This window comes from Molossus molossus, unplaced genomic scaffold (assembly GCF_014108415.1).
Source record: "Molossus molossus isolate mMolMol1 unplaced genomic scaffold, mMolMol1.p scaffold_m16_p_14, whole genome shotgun sequence".
In the NCBI taxonomy this organism is placed as follows: domain Eukaryota; kingdom Metazoa; phylum Chordata; class Mammalia; order Chiroptera; family Molossidae; genus Molossus; species Molossus molossus.
Window position 1 is genome coordinate 28538908 of NW_023425349.1, and position 17252 is coordinate 28556159.

The 17252-nt window shown below is 42.8% G+C and overlaps 1 protein-coding gene across 2 annotated transcripts in view; it reads right to left on the bottom strand.

The window, feature by feature from the left end:
- Window positions 1-1513: 1513 nt before the first annotated feature.
- Window positions 1514-17252, bottom strand: part of PLPPR1 (phospholipid phosphatase related 1) — a 235355-nt gene continuing 219616 nt past the window's right edge. Inside the window, exons 5-8 of one of the 2 annotated variants that reach the window (XM_036261184.1) lie at window positions 16441-16691; window positions 12009-12185; window positions 8488-8619; window positions 1514-2627 (exon numbers count right to left, since the gene is read on the bottom strand). In XM_036261184.1, the coding sequence (XP_036117077.1) occupies window positions 2595-2627; window positions 8488-8619; window positions 12009-12185; window positions 16441-16691 (593 nt within the window). In that variant the 3' untranslated portion in view covers window positions 1514-2594. The remainder of the gene's footprint in view (window positions 2628-8487; window positions 8620-12008; window positions 12186-16440; window positions 16692-17252) is intronic. The other variant, XM_036261185.1, reaches the window with a different exon arrangement.

Sequence of the window (17252 nt, forward strand, 5' to 3'; positions counted from 1 at the left end):
GGGACTAAGTAGGGGCAACACCAAGGTTGCCATGGCATAATGGAAGGAATCGGACGGACTCAACGGTCCCAGGGATGCGAGCCCAGAGATGCCCGTTAGTTCCAAGTGCCCCAGTGTGCTGTCTTGTGTAGCATGACTCAGTCATGTATCAATATACCACAAGCCAAAGTCTGGGAACTTGGAGTCTATGGCTGGAGATCTTGGAAAGTTTCTAATATGTCCTTCCAGATTGAAACCAGAGAGAAGAATACAAGGACAACACTCACGTTGTCAACTTAAGTTCTTAAAAATACCAACTGGTAGTTAGACATTTAAATGGTCTCTCACTGAGACAAGAAATGGTTAATGTAACATCAATATAACCTGACAGCATTTTCCAGAAGGTCGTTTCATAAGCATGAAATAGAATTGAGCACTCATTGCTATTATTGTAAAAATCCTAAAATAGGTTTAGAAAATGAATCAGTCTAAAATTGGGCAACATTACACTTTGGTAGCTTATAGAACCTTGGAGAGCCCAGAGCTTGCAAATTATTTCTTCTTATAAGTAGAATGCATTTTTATCATGATGTGCTTTTCTAAGTAGGTATATCACCTACTCCATCCCCTGAACCATCTAAGTAGGTATATCACCTACCCCATCCCCTGAACCATCTAAGTAGGTATATCACCTACCCCATCCCCTGAACCATCTAAGTAGGTATATCACCTACCCCACCCCCTGAACCATCTAAGTAGGTATATCACCTACCCCACCCCCTGAACCATCTAAGTAGGTATATCACCTACCCCATCCCCTGAACCGTCTAAGTAGGTATATCTCCTACCCCACCCCCTGAACCATCTAAGTAGGTATATCACCTACCCCATCTCCTGAACCATCTAAGTAGGTATATTACCTACCCCATCTCCTGAACCATCTAAGTAGGTATATTACCTACCCCACCCCCGGAACCATCTAAGTAGGTATATCACCTACCCCATCCCCTGAACCGTCTAAGTAGGTATATCTCCTACCCCACCCCCTGAACCATCTAAGTAGGTATATCACCTACCCCATCTCCTGAACCATCTAAGTAGGTATATCACCTACCCCACCCCCGGAACCATCTAAGTAGGTATATCACCTACCCCACCCCCGGAACCATCTAAGTAGGTATATCACCTACCCCACCCCCGGAACCATCTAAGTAGGTATATCACCTACACTGTACCCTGAACCATCTAAGTAGGTATTTCACCTACACTGTCCCCTGAATCATCTGAATAGGTGTATCACATTGAAAAGCCTTTGAAGGCATTGAAGGCATCTTGACGTAGTGGAAAGAGTGGAATTTGAAGCCGGGCAGACCTGGATTCTAATACTGGTGCTGACATGAGCAGCATCTGTCAGGATTGGGCTCAGCAGGCACAGAACTGCAAAGCAGGAATGTGTTTTGAGGTCACGTCATTGTGATGATTTAAATATCTCTGCCCAGTGGATGAAGCTTAAAACAAAGGACATGAGCCAGAATACATTTTGTGATAACTTTTTTCTTCTCTTTAGAAAAAAAATATGTACAAAAAAAGGTAAGAAGAGCCAACATGGAAGTGTCAAGAAAACATTTGGACAGGTACAGACAAGGGAGCTCCTCTCAAAGGAGTTACACATCGGTTATCACCATGCTAGAAAAATGAGATGCAGTTAAAATTCTAGAACAATTAAAAGCCACAAAGTCAAGCCGTTGCTCTGGGCTCTGGGTTGTAGATGCTCTGATACCCTTTCTGTAAAATAATACTGTGCAAACTGTAAAATATTCATTTTCATATAAAGTCCATACAATATGATATACAAAACTGTTGAGTTGACAGGGGAGGCTGGTGCTGGCTGCTGGTTTGGAAAGTATCACCTGCCTGCCCAAGGAAATCATTTCAGCATCATCTTGAATTTCTTAGATGGGAGAAACCATTGTCTAAGAAAGAATCCTATAATCCCAACACCCCTCAAATTCAGGATTTTCTGCCAATTGTATGTGTAACTAGGTGACTTCATTAACATATTACTTTAACTTAGAATGCAATAACAAGAGATCAGAACACAAAGTTCTTTTCGAAAGTAATATTTCCTTCTGTACAATTGATTTTGAGATTTGCCATTAACCAGCATTGTCCTCCCTGCAACTCAAAAGTTAACTTTCATTAATATTCAAAAATTCTGGAGGAGGCAGCAACTGTGGTAATAAAGGTTAAAGTGAACTGTTAATATTAATTTTATTTCTGTGTCTATAAAACTGAGAAAAGAAGGTTTGTGTACAAATATCACAAAACAACATCAATCATTGGATAAATGTGGTTCTTCAATGCACACTTGAACAAGAAGAAAATTTTGTTGGTTTGAAATTCTGGCATAAATATATTAAAGCTGACCAAAAAAAAAAAAAAAAAATCAGGGCAAGCTACATCACTTCCTCATACAAAAATGTACAAAACATTAGCGTCTAACTAGATAAACGTAATACTTGTCTTCACAGTTTGACATTGAGTAACTGTGTGTCTTGAAGTATCGAATCGGAGGGTGATTTAAAAAAAAAACAGCTTGGGACACATCGGCCGTCTCAGGTGACTTCGGTCATGGAGGCAGAGTGATTCTGCAAACACAAGCAGACAAAGTCTTAGAGTAGGGTTGACGGACACATACATTCACACGCTCACTTTCCCCCGAATATTCTTTTTGCCTTCTTGTCTCCTAGAGTTTGCAGAACTCTTCCCTCTCTCTGAGATGCTCTTCCAAGGCCCCTCAAGTTGTTACCTCTCCTGGTAAATCTTCCCTCATGTTTTAACCCAATCAGATGATTTTTTTTTTATTTTTTATCCTCACTCGAGGACATTTTTCCATTTTTTGTACAGATAGAGTGGGAGGGAGAGAGAGGAAGGGAGAGAGAGACAGAAACATCGACGTGAAGGGACACATCGAGTGGCTGCCACCTGAACGACCAACCAGGGCCGGGGACAAACTGCAACCGAGGTACATGCCCTTAGCGGGAACCGAACCCGGGTCTCTCCGGACCGCAGGCGGACGCTCTAACCGCTGAGCCAAACCGGCCAGGGCCAATCAGATTATTTTTTTCATCCAAATTGTTCTCTATATCATTCTGCTTTACATTACACTTACTCAACTCTATTCCAATGTGAACAGATAGGATCTCAAAGTAACTTCATCTTTTATAAGGTAATATTTTTAATATTGAATAGTTCTAATTTTTTATATTGTTGACAGTATTCCAGATATCTTCCATTTTCTTCCTTTTCCCCCCCTCTCCACTCAACCCCTGGCACACCCCAGGCCTTCCCCATACTATTGTCTGTGACAATACTATTGTCCCCATACTGTGTCCATGAGCTATGCATATATGTTGTTTGAAAAATTTCTACATTATTTAATCTTTCACTCATGAGTTATATAGAAGGAGTTGAATATTTTCAAACATATAGAAGTATTTTTGTTTGTCTTTAGGTATCTTTGATATTTTGTTCTAGAGAATGTGAAATACAGAGTCTTTAAAATATCTTGAGACTTGCTTTTGAGTCTTCTGTGGTCTGTTTTCATGTGTTTTGAGAAGGAATGTGTATGATGCACATTAGATCAACCTTATTGATCACTGATGTCTCTACTATATTTTGTTTGCTTATTAATCACACAGAGAAATGTGTTAGAATCTCCTATGATTGTAGCTTTTTCCATTTTTCCTTGTGATTCTATCTGTAGGCTTGTTTATGTAACCCCTCTCTTTTGTTTATATAATTTATAGATACAATTGACCCTTGAACAACATGGGTTTGAGCTGTGTATGTTCACTTATATGCAGATTTTTTCCAATACTGTAAATGTATTTTCCTTTATGATTTTCCTAATAACATTTTCTCTTCTCTAGCTTACTTTATTATAAGAATACAATATATAATACATGTAACATACAAAATATGTGTTAATTAACTGTTAATGTTATAGGTAAGGCTTTTGGTCAACAGTAGGCTATTAGTAAAGTTTTGGGGGTGTCAAAAGTTATACATGGATTTTCAAATGTGTGTGTGGGTCACCTCCCCAACCCCGGTGTTGTTCAAGGGTCAACTGTATAGTCCCCACCTTTTGCAGGCTAAATGCTTTCTCTTTTTTTGAACTTAAATCCCCCAGTTCATAAAATTGGCAAATACCTTAACAAACAGTGGCTATAGCTCTAACTGATTATTACAGGTTTCCTAATTTCTGTTTTAGAACTCAATCATGAATTTTAGAAACTGAGTATATTGTATTTTTCAAGGTACTTTTACCAGCCATATCTGTAAAAACTGAGGTTTGATGCATTTTTGCCATGATGTGAAAAATAACTTCTTCTTTTATGTTTTTAGTGTTATAATATGCTTTCTTTTTGAAAATTGTTTTTTGGTTAATACTTTGGTCATTTATATGTTTGTAAGATTCCATTTAAGAGTAAGAAGTCAAAATAAAGTAATTCAACACTAAGATAACTAAATGGGTGACTTTGGGCAGATTTCTTTAATTCCAAGTCTTCTTTGCTATTTATAATATGAAGTCTATGATATCACTAGTTTTACATGAAGGGGGCCATTAAAATTCTTCTGAGAATTTTTTCTTAAATATAATGTTTTTCACCCCAGAACTGCTGAAATTAGAATCTCCTGGAGTGAGGTCCCAGGCATTTGGGCCTCAGCATAAACTGGATTTTTGTGTGTGTGTATTTAAGAAAGAAAAAAAATGTCTTTCCTCCATCTGGAGATGCTAGAAAACTGTACATGCCACACCCAGAGTTAACACAATTGAGTTAACACCATTGTTTCATCTCTAGTTTCTCTGTTAACACGGATTGTGTTCGACCAGGAGAGATTGCTCCGGTGAATGTGGGCCTGGAGATGCAGACAGGCTCATTGGAGTCCTGTTTTCAGGATCACAATGACTCTACAGGGCCACAGAATAATGCTTTGGAAACGACCATCTTTGTGTTGTTTGCATTCTGTAATTATTTACTTTTTGGTTTTCTCTTAGTACTTGAGCAAGATTTTAGAAAAATGCACCCCGTTTCTAAGCAGAACCACAGAAGGCAAATATTCAAATTTGGGCTGCTGTTTTCGAGAGGAAAGAGAGCACTGGAGCTCGGGGCGGCACATGGCAAAGGGGAGAGTCTCAGGAGGGAGGAAAGAAGGGAACTGGGTACCCTCCCCATTCAGAGTCTTCTCCTTGAGGTATTTCGAACAGTGGGGTGGGTTTCATGGCTGTGAATGTATGCTCTGAAGAGAGGTTCACATCCCCTCTCAGATGCCCCCAGGTCCTGCCCCCGGGTAGATGGCTCTATCTCAGAAATGACAAAGGCGTGGCTTCCAATAGAAACCCAGGCTGCCGGAGCTGCACAGGGGAGCCCTTGCCCACAGGGGAGAAAAGAGCTGTAGCTCAGTTCAGATTCAGCAGCGTGTGCCGTTCAGTTGTTCAGTTCAAACACACCATCCCCTAGGGCATATTTCCATTTTTAAGGCTGAGAATTGCAGATTTCAAAATAAAATTTCCCTTGAATGAAAAGCCAGGCCGAGTTGTGTAACAAGTAGGGCTTTTAGAAATAGATGAGCCTCGGTTTTAATTTTGACTGGGTGACCTTGGGCATATTACTTAAACTCTTATGCTTGACTTTCACAAAATAGAATAATGATGCCAATTGCAGGATTATTGTGAGACTGTGATGATTCGCAATAAACACCAATTTTCTTTACTCCACCGACAAGTAAAGGGTATGTTCTCTGCGCTAACCCTGTGGAAACATCTGACGCTCCCAGCAGGGGGCGGTTACTTGTGTCTTCCACAGTTGGCATGGAAGGCAGCACCTGAGGGGTAAGAACGTCCACCCAGCCACCTGTCGCTTCACTTTGACCTGCAGAAGTCCTGCTCGTTGTTGCCCATTTGTTTCTAATTTCCATGGAGGTTCAGATGGTGACTAGGGTCCAATTGTAGGGTCTTGGTTTTGACTCAAGTGTCTAGTTCAGGCTTTGGTCCTGGCTTGCTTCTGTCTATTCACCACACGTTGTTTCACACCCAGTGAGTGCAGGAGATACGGAGCATAGGGAGATACAGTTCAGATGCCCAGAGGTCTCTAAGTCCTTGGGGGGAGGCAGATGTGAGGGGCAACCAGAGAGGGGCCTGAAGGTCCTCTGGCCCAACCTGGCATTCAGAAAGGCCTCAGATTGTCCCCAGATGAGGTGATCGGCACTGGCACAAAGACAGGTGAACAGATTGGAAAGAAGTCCCACTACTGCCTATTGTGAGCAACAAATCAATATATTATTTAGAAGAATGTTTTTTATCTATCTCATGAAGAGCAGTGTTTGAAACCCTGTGTGGCACTGCACTTTTATTTATTTAATTTTTTTTTCTTTATTGATTTTAGAGAGAGAGGAGGGGAGAGGGAGAGAGAGACAGAAACATCGATAAGAGAGCACATCGATTGGCTGCCTCCTGCTTGCCCCACACTGGGGATCGGGCCCACAACCTTGGCATGTGCCCTGACCAGGAATTGAAGCAGCGACCTCTTGGTGCATGGGTCGATGCTCAACCACTGAGCCACACTGGCCAGGCCAAGAAACTAATTTTCAAGATGAAATTAGAATGATTAGGGAACAAATAAGACAACCGGGAGCCACTATGGGGCTGGCTGGGCGACACTTCACTTTTCAATGTTAGTAGTACCCCTCAAATTACGTGCTGATTGTCTCTGGGCCTGGTCAAATATTCACGGCCCTGAGGGAGAAGAAGGAAGGAAATCTGGAGAAGGCTACAGACGGAGGATAATGCTCGAGCAATGCTGGGAGGAAGGATGGGTGGAAACGAGATGTCCTTAGAGAGAAGCAAACAGCATTTACAAGGACACCGAGACTGACATGTTTGTGGAACTTGGCAAGTATTTCAGTTTGCTTTTTAAACTGACCTTTGTCTATAGTTGCTTCACCTCAAAAACAGAGGGAATCACTCTGATGTCCCCAGGCACAGAAACATAATGAGATAGGGAAGAAACACTAGGGAGAGCCTATGTCACCATTTCATTACAGGGTATCATTATTTATGCCAATTTGCCATTCCACCTGCATCAACAGGCTACATATATATAAACCAGCAAGACATTTTTCAGTATATTATATCTAATTAAACCAAGTCAAATATTTCATCTTCATAGAGGTTAAAGGAAAATAAACAAAAAGTACTTGGCTTTGGACTTAATGGAGAGCCCTAAATATGTTTCCCCAGATGGAAAAAGCTTCATCGGGGTTTTCTCTGGTTTATTGATAAAATTAAATAGGATAGTTGTCTTAGAGAGATGTCTGATAGCTAATTATCTTTCAATTAAATAGTGAAAAATATTTTCATCTTAAGCTGATACGAAGCACACGCTAATTCCAGGGGCAGGTGACTTGCTTTTCCCTGGAAGCATCTATACAGATGGTTTAGTAAGAACATGACAAATGAAAACTGGATTCCAAGGTCATCAGACTGTTATGGACAATAAACATTTCAGAAGTCAGGTCCCCGAAAGAGTGGCATGATAACAAAAACCCGGTTTTATGATGTCTCTCTCCTCTCGTCTGCTTACAGAACTGCCCACCAGCTCTCTGCCAGGCTGGCCGCGTGGCCGTGGGCAAGCAATTTCACATTTCCCGGTACGTCTATGTTGACCTTCGGTACTCCTATCTTCAACCTGGAAATGGGCATTATACTATCGATTCAATGGGTTTTGGTTCAAATAAGAATATATTTGTAGAGCAGCTGCCCAAGGTGAACACGAGTGAGTGAGTAATGGCATCGTCTCCACCGCTCCCCTCTCTCCTCAGACAGAAGAGATTTTCTTCTCCAGTTATACTCACACAGCAAATCCTGGACCGGTGACCCAGCATGCCCGACTATGACGAGCCAGTCACATGCACCCTCCCTAACCACCTGAGAGTCCTTGGAAGGCAAGGACCTTGTGGCTGATTGTTTTCTGTGCTCCTGGCGGGAAGCAAGGTCCTGGTGTGAGTAAGTGATCGGTAAGTATCGTTACGTTGCATTTTCAATTGTCGTCATCAGAACAGATCCGAAAGGACGCTTGCATCTATTTTGTTAATAATCTTTTAAATGTGCTTCTAGTTTACACCTGTCACTAGATGGAACAAACCTTTTTCTTCCCAAATATTGTCCTAGTCACTAAATCAAATGGGCCTCCCATGTAACGGGTCCGGATTTCCTAAGTGCGGTTTCACCCTGGAGGCCAAGGTGTCCTGAAGCAGCCTCGGCTAGTTCGGTGAAGGACCCCTGAGGATTCTGATCGCCAAGCCCCAGGTAAACGCAGGACCAGCTGAGGGGGCTGTGAGGTTCCCGGGGGCCTTCATCTCAGGCTTCCCCTGCTGCTCGGGAGAGGAATGGATTCGTTACCTCCCAAGGAACAGGCTCAAGCCTGTGGGTTGGATTTACGGTACCTGTGCACTTAAGGTTTCCAGAGGGCTCTCTATCCTTGGGAAAGCCATGAGGGGTACTCCACGGGGATCCTCGGGTTTGGGTTTGGAAGGAGATCCTTGTGTTCCTTTGAAGTTATGGACCACACACATTCCCTGCAAGCAGACGGGTGAAAAGGTTGTGTCAGATGACAGTTGTCAATGCTCGGCCATCTCTGAGGGTGGCAGGCCTTTCCCCTAGAATGCCATGGCCACAGTGACTTTTTTCCTTTGAGCCAGTGGGGAGGGACCATGGAAAGACCCGGGGCATGATCCAGGGTGTCTGCTGGGCGCAATCTAAGTGCTGACGAACAAACTCTTTAATCACCAGATGGCCAGTGATAACCCATCCAGCGAGCCTGTTTCCTAGTCTGTAACATGAGAGTAATATAATACCGACCTCATAAATCTATAAGGATCGAAAAGACATGATGATTGCAAACCACCTGATAATAACACCTAACATTTATTGAGGGCCACTATGTGTCTGGCATTGTCTTGAGAGTTTTACCTTATTTCATCTAACCTTCTCAACAATCTTCCAAGAAAGGTGGTACTACTATCATCTCCAGTTAGGCGAGGAGGCACCGAGAGGCTAGATAACTCGCGTCGTAACAAGTGCCAAACGTACAGCAAATACTCATTCGATGTTAGCTGGTCTCTGACTCCCACCTGAGACCATCATCCTTAACTTATGTAACCGCTATTTACTTGAGATCAAAGAACTCATTAGTGACACTTTTCTTTTATTGCTTCCGTGAAAAAAACCTTCCCGCTAAACTATTACCCACTTTTCTTTATTTCCTGCTGAGGTCCCTTCATGCCTCAGTCTGTTGTTACCATCTGCTCTGCCTGTCACCCATGTAGAGTTTATCTGTTTCTTTCCACACTCTCTTCCATTGTTCTGAGTCTGTTTCTATACCCAGAGCCTTTGAATCCTGTCTTTCTTCAACCTTGCAGAACATTTACATAAATATTCTCTACTTCCCTCCATCTCTGCTTAAATTTCCTCCATTCAGGAAATGGGAGAAGTAGAAGATGTTGATGTTGAGGCTCTGGAGTTGAAAAGACCCAGGTTAGATCCATGGCTTATTGGTTGTGCGGCCATTGGGCGAGTTACTTATCTTTGAGCCTCACTTTCCTCATCTATAAAACGAGGACAAGAATATTGTTAGGGTTGTCCTAAGAGCACGTGACTTGGTGTACATAAAGTGTAGGGTATGTAGTAATTGCTCAATAAATAATCTCCTCCCGCCCCCACTTTCATCTTCATAGGAAACACAAAGCAATAATGAACACTTGCCTCAAGTATGCTCCTTTTCTCAGACTCTTTCTTTTTCTCTCTGTCTCCTCTCCAAGTCTCTGCTTTGGAATGCTTCTAGTCTCTTCTGTGACCCCCCATCCCACCCCCAGATCCCAGCTTACTGTGTGTGTACGTGAGGTGTGAACATGTGCACATGCAGATACAGTTGGTCTGTCTCCTGCCAGAGCAACTCAATAGCAAATCTGGGTCTTACATAAAGATCATTTGTAAAAAACAGATTTTGACATTTGCCATCAATTGGCAAATAATAGACCAAATTATTGGGAAGCCAATAATAGACCAAATAGTAACTGAGTGGTAGGAAACAGGGCTGTGAGTAGTGAGAGAAAACAAGTTTAATGTTAAAGCAAAAGCAGAGTTTGTATATGGGGCCGTAGCAAACACAAAGGATTCTACAGATTTCATCCTGGAAAGACCCTGTCAAGTTTCTTGGGCAGTGAACACTCTTTCTCTCTAGCTGGGGCTGGCTGGCTCCAGGACTGCTGGACAGCAAGTTGGCTGGCTTTCCTTTTGAGCCCTATTACTTATGCTCTGTCGATGTCTCTTTGAAAACTCTCTCTTCTCTGAAGTCAGCTCAGGTCTTTCCCTCTTTAAAAAAAGCAATCTTAGGAAAATATCCCTTCTGACATCAACATCTCAGGCTCATCCTCATCATCACTTCTGCAACTTCACCCAGAGAATTTGCCTTTAAATCCATCTTTCACAAGAGAAGGAAAGCCTACACTCATTAAAAATAATTTTGAATTAGAATGGAGTTTCCCAATCACTGTTCTGAATACATGTGAGCATTTTCTGAGTGTATCTTAGCAGGTAAAAGCATTGGGAAACTGCGTTAGTGGTCGGGGGAGGTGTGTGTGTATTTTGTATGTTGGGGAGGACAGGAGGAGTTAGGTCATCGGACTGTGAAATCCTTCAGTGTGAAATGCCAGTCTCAATGAGTGCTTTGGACCGGAAAAGGCAGAATGGGAAGAGGGACATCCAGACGGTGATGGCTTCAGTCTCAGAGGGAAAGCTGGCTGAATATTATTAGGGATTCATTTCACGTGCAACATGTGAATCTCCAGGCCTGGAGATCTTTTTGGGTTTATTTTAAATCCTTGATGATTATTAAAAACCTTCACCTCTGTGGTATGCCCATGCAATGGAATAGTGTACAGCAAGAAAAAGGAATGAATTATTGATACATGCTACAACATGAATGAATCTCATAATGATGCTGGGTGAAAGATACCAGAAAAAATTAATAGTATTTGACTCTATTATATCCCAGGAAAGACAAACCAATACAGAGTGATGAAAAGAAGATAGGGGTGGTTTTGGAATGAGGGCAAAGGGAGGGTGGGAAAGAAGATGTATCTGTATGTCGAAATTGATCCAATTCTACACTTTTTGTGCCATTTGTTATATGCCTATCATACCTTGATAAAACTAGAGAAAAAGACAAAAACAATAAAAATTAACCTCTTCTTTTCCAATCCACTCAGATTAAGGAATTTTCTAGTTGAGCAGGTAGCCAGGCTCTCATCTATTTGAGAAACTAAAATATAATCAGAAATGTAAAGATGTGGAGGACACGGTGTTAACCACAAGGCTTCTCCAGGAAGATGATCATATGTGGCTGAGAAGTCACTTGTAGCAGAAACGAGAGGCAGGTTCCGATAATATCAGAGACCTTCTAAAAAGTCTGGGTGTGGCCAGCTGGGGGTTTTCACATTTCGCAGTGGGATATGCAAGTCTGGGCCAGAGCTGAGTTTCTTGAGACACTGGAGAAGGGGCCACCTGCTCCCACCAGTGGTCTTTGTTCTCTGCTCTTTCCCCAGCGATGCTTAGCTTCTGCGCCCAGTGCATCCTGAACACATACTGTGGAGCAGTGGTTTGAAGGTATGCCCCAGACCTAAGCATAGTGTTGAAGAAAGTAGAGCAAGCCATTCTCCCTGGGCATTCCTCTCCCTGAGCCCCAGAAGGAAAATGCAATCATATTTCTTAAAGAAAGGGCGCTTTAGAAAGCATCCTTGTAGCAATAGGGTGCATACTACTTGGAGAGTAATTGCAATTCACAAGGTTGGGGCCAGACAAACATGGGCTTAGACTGTGATGTCTGCGAACCTAACTCACCGTGGTCTTGGGCAGCCTTTCAGCGGGCATGAGAGGGGAAAAGGTAGAAAGAGGGAAGCTGACCTACCAGAAACAGGGCTACGGCAGTGCCCAGGATGAAGCCTGCGATCACATCGGAGCAGTGGTTCCTATACTCTGAGACCCGGTTGAGGCCCGTCAGGAAGGCCATGCAGAGGGTCCCGAGGCATAGCACTGGCTTGGCCAGTCGACTGCTCTTCGTCTTGATTGTGCTTGTGATGTACATCTGGAATAGGACAGAGACTGGAGAGTGACCAGGCAGCCTCCTCATACAATGCGCGCGCACACACACACACACACACACACACACCAGGACACACAAACAGGCTGTGCCAAAGCAGCCATGTCAACCAGGTGAGCAGCTCCCCTCAGCTGCTCAGTAAATAATCTGGATAGAAAACGAGAATGAGTGCGGCAGGAGCAATGGACAGATGTCCACTAATTGTGGTGTTTTGTATGCTAGTGGACATGTGAACAGAAATTATGGTACATGAAGAATGACTGCATAACAATGATCAGATTCAGAAGATGCGGTTTTCACGCAACAAGTTAAAGCACCATTTGGGGTGTTAGGAAACCCATGTAAGATTCTCAGATACTAAATAAACCTGTGAGAATGAAGTTAATGGAGGAGAAGGCCAGGTAGGTGAGCGGCTGTACATTTTACTTTTTTTGTGTCCCCCATCCTTCTAGCTGATTCTTCGCACTTCTCAGCAATGAATACAAAAGCATTTACTGATCAGTTGATTGAATTAGAACTTACCAGCCACTGTGTCACACAAATAGGTTTCAATTGTGCTGGGACACTGATCTGTACATTCCCCAGGACAACTGTGATCAGCTCTATCCATTCATTGACTCAAGTGTATTTTCAAGATATTAAAATTTTTAACTTTTGTCACAACATACAAAAGATTAGAAGACCTGAACTAAGCAAAAAATGGTTAAATTTATAACACCTGAAATTTAGAAAGCCTAAATTTATGTAGGCTGTTCTTTTTTTATTTTTCTATTACAGTTGACATTCAATTATTTGTTTATATTAGTTTCAGGTGTAATATGTACTCTGTTCTTGTTTCATTGTGAGGAGCTGGGACAAGTTTCATAGGCTCAGTCACCAAATGCACCCCTGCTGGCCTAGTTAGTGCCTCTTTAAAACAAGTAAACACCTTGTTAGGTCACCTTTGGTAATGGCTACAAGAAACCAGTAGAGGGCACTATTAATCCACCATTTCTTTAACAAAATTGATAAATGAGATTGCAATCCTAAAAAATAGTATGCTGATACTTAAATTTTAGTCTGTGGTGTGTTTGTGTGGCCTGAGCACATGCAAATTCAAATAGATGCATTTTACACTATTATAAGGGGAATCATTAATTTCCTAGGATGATGCTTCAACATGGTGTGAACATAAGATGATGGGATTCTCTTCATTACATGTAGCAGATACCCTAGAAAACTATGGTTAGATCAGAGTTATATAAATTAGACCATATTATTACACCATTCTGAGCCTGTGTAAGAATTATTATGTAAAATTTATACTAGGTATATTTAAGTTTAATTTTTTTATGCTTCTATATTGTTTTTTCTTTTCTTTATTGATTTTAGAGAGAAAGAAAGAGAGAGGGAGAGAGTGATAGAAACATCGATGAGAGAGAACATTGACCACCTCCTGCCTGCCCCCCACTGGGGATTTGGCCCACAACATGGGCATGTGCCCTGAACAGGAATGGAACTGGCGGCCTCTTGGTGCATGGGTTGATGCTCAATCACTGAGCCACACTGTTTCTATATTGTTTTTTAAATATAACCTTTATAAACATTTCTTATTAAATTATAAACTATTAAGAGTATGAGGCCTATAGTGAATTAGTATTCTTCACAGTATTAACTAGTACCTAAGAAATGTTTGTTGAGTAATTTCTGAACGCACTTTGCACATAATAGGGGCTCAGAAATGTTTGCACACTTGGAATCTTGCATCAGGGATTACCGGGTGATTGTGAGGCATGATTTGAATTCTATCTGAATCCTTGAAAACGTGCTCTGTAGCCACGTCTATTCTGCGTGAGCTGACTCTACTTACTCCCCGCCCCCATTTATATCTTACTTGATGAAAGTCGTTTATTATGAGTAACATTCAATTTTATAACGGTGTTGTGAAATTAATCTCACATAGCAATGAATCGAATCTGATAAACATATAGAAGACGGTGCACAAGCACATGGCTTCGCCCTGGTGGGTGTGGTGCAGTTGCCTGGGCGTCTGTCCTTCCGTGCACAGAAGTGTGGCTGGTCAGGGCACGTGCTGAGGGTGTGGCTCTCACATCAATGTTCCTCTCTCTCCCTCTCCCTTCCTCTCACTCTCTAAAAATCAATAAAATATTTTTTAAAGTACATGGCTACATAGAACTTAGGTTCTAGATATTTGAAGGCGAGTCAATATTTTGAAAATTAAAAAATATGCTGAATGCCTCAGAGGACTTTCTTTGCTTAAAAAATACCCAGCATAGTCTTATTTTATTTTTTTAAAAATAAAATGAAGACGCCTCATTGAGCTATAATTGATGTGCTTTGTAAATTGAGCCTTCTGTATGATTTATGTTCGTGCTTCCCTGATGTGGGGGCAGCTGAAATAACTGTTACACATATTCATTAAAGAGAAGATTTAAAAGGAATGAACTAGGAAGACATTTTGGATAATTAGTGGTTGACGAATTGGTCCTATGGATGTGATCCTGTACACGGGACACGAAGGAACCTTTGCTTTAAAGAGAATATTGAGCAATGTACTTTAGTCTACTAAAGAGACCACACTGCTAGTCAGCCACCGCTTTTCGGCCCCGAATGTATGTCATTCGGAGTCATTGCTTGAACACTCTTCTGTCGGAGGCAGATTCTCAGGGGAAGGGGATGGGGACATGCTCCCCTGGGGTGGGGCCGTGCTAGAATCTCTGGGAAGAAGGCGTGGTTTGCAAGGGGTCTCTCCTGTCTTTTCCTCCCCTTGCCTTTCGTTGAGAATCACTAAACCAGTCATATCCTGAATACAAAATGTGTAGAAGTAAGAGAAAGGGGTGTTTTCTACCCATGGTTGTGCGTCCACGGTAATTGCCCACGGCATCCAGCCTTTGGGCTGATCCCTAACTCTCAATTCTATGGACGTGAGGGAACGTTTTTCCACCCCGAAGCTGCTTTTCTGGCATACTGAATTTCAACTGTTTATTAAGAAACAGGACTCAGAAAGAATCTTCGAACCTCCCAGCTTTCCTGCCCAAGAGATTCAGACAGAGACACCTGCCTCAGGAAGGTTTTAGGATGCTGCGTTAGCTGATTTGGATGAAGTGTGGTGAACACAAGGGTTTCAGGCAGGCACCTGTTAGCTAGATGCCCCGGTGCCCACCGTATCCGATTTGCCTGGCAAGGGTTTTCCTGCCTCGTGCATTTTGCTTTCCCTTGACCACCTGTAAATCGCTCATTCTCACCTCTGAAATCTAATCGCTGCTCCCCACCTTTCTCCTTTGTCCAAAAATGTCTTATATATCCAGTGCTGCTTCATTGCTTTGGGGATTTTTCATGGAATTACCATGCCCATGTGAATTCCTCACGCGCATATATTAAACTTTGAACTTTCTCTTGTTAATCTCTGTTATTTGAAAATTAGCCCAGCCAGAAGCACTTGGTGGGTGGCAAAGCATTAACATTTGTTTTAGCCCCCACAGAAGCACAGGCCAGAGAAAGGTGCAATGAGATTATTTCCCAAATGAATGCAATTAGGAGTAGAAAGAAAGAGGGATACCATGATCTCTTCTTGGATTTTAAGATGTGGGTTGCCCTTTAGAATTTCTCTGTGATAAGAGTAAAACATTTAGAGAACATTATACCCCAGTGAGGGCACCAGAACCTGTGTGATCTGAGGAGTGGTGAGAAAGGAAGTTTTGGGTGTTGGGGGTCTTGTAGGATCAGCCACCTGTCCTGGCAAAGCGATGGGGAGGTATCAGGAGGAGCAGAGGAACGCTGTGTCTGTCCCCGGCGTGTGCACTGCAGGGGCAGCCATTCAGCTGTGGGCCACACCTGCAAGTTTGTAGGCGAGTGTGAGGAATATGCTGTTCTGAAACCAGCCAAAACTTTGGCAGAGAGTGCTGTTGTGGGCAGTGAGGGAATCCCAGAAACAAAGCCAGAAGCCTGGGTGTCAGCTCTGTGTGTTCTCAGCTATCTGCGGGGCCTGTTTCTGCATCAGTACAATGGGAAAATCTGACTGATCATCAACATTCTTTCCAGAACTAACATCCTCGGGCAGATATTACACTGAGATGTTGGGGGAGGGGCAACAGCATGATATTACATAGGAGGAACATGTTGCAACAGGACTTTTAAAATGTCTAAGTGACAGTGATGAAAGAATGGAGGTGACGAGGGTAGAAAGACACGTCCCAGCCAGAGCTCACCTTGGGAGAGAAGGCAAGACTCGCATACTCACCGTGGCATACAAGGCCGAGTACACGCTCAGAGCGGCGTGTTTGGAGGGAAAGGATCTCCGAGCCTTTTCGATCACTTCCAGGTCCCCGGTACAAATGTTCCCATTGTTTATGAACTGGTGGTGGGCTCGGCAGTCCGTACTGGTGTAGTTCGGCTTGCACACGGTCAAGAAGTATGGCGTTAGGTGCCCAGTGACCACTTGTCCGGCGTTTACAAAAATGTCGGTAGCAAAAAGCCCAAACGCAAATACCCCTATAAGGAGATTTAGAAGAATTACTTCTTACCTCTACACACAGTCGATTGGTTTTGTTCCTGAAAAGAAACAGGGTTTGTCCCAGGACGACCTATTGAAAAAGTGGAACGGTCCCCTCACCTGTGACCTCCCGGGCAGTGGCGTGCCCTGCAATGCAGACACCGTGCTGTTAGCATTGCGTTGTTTGTATACGTGAATTAGAAGCAGCGTGTTCTCATGGAAAGAACTTTTGAATTTGGGGGTCACAGAGACCTGGGCTCCGGTCCCAGCTTTGGTGACTCATTCACAGAATGTTATTTACTGTCTCTGAACCTTGGTACCCTCAGTCACAAAATGATTGAGGAGAATAAAAGGAGGTGGAAGGATTAACTAAGACAGGTACAAAATATCCATGATGGTGGCCAGCTCTAAGTTCCTCAACATCAGCTCTCTTTCTACAGAAAATAGCTCCGCCCTGGGGCTGTTTGGAGAGCAAATTCTCCTAGCAGGCATTACTAGCACACCATGGCAGGTGAGAGCCAATGAGGTTAGGGAGCTGTCCTTCAAGGAGAGAAAAAAGA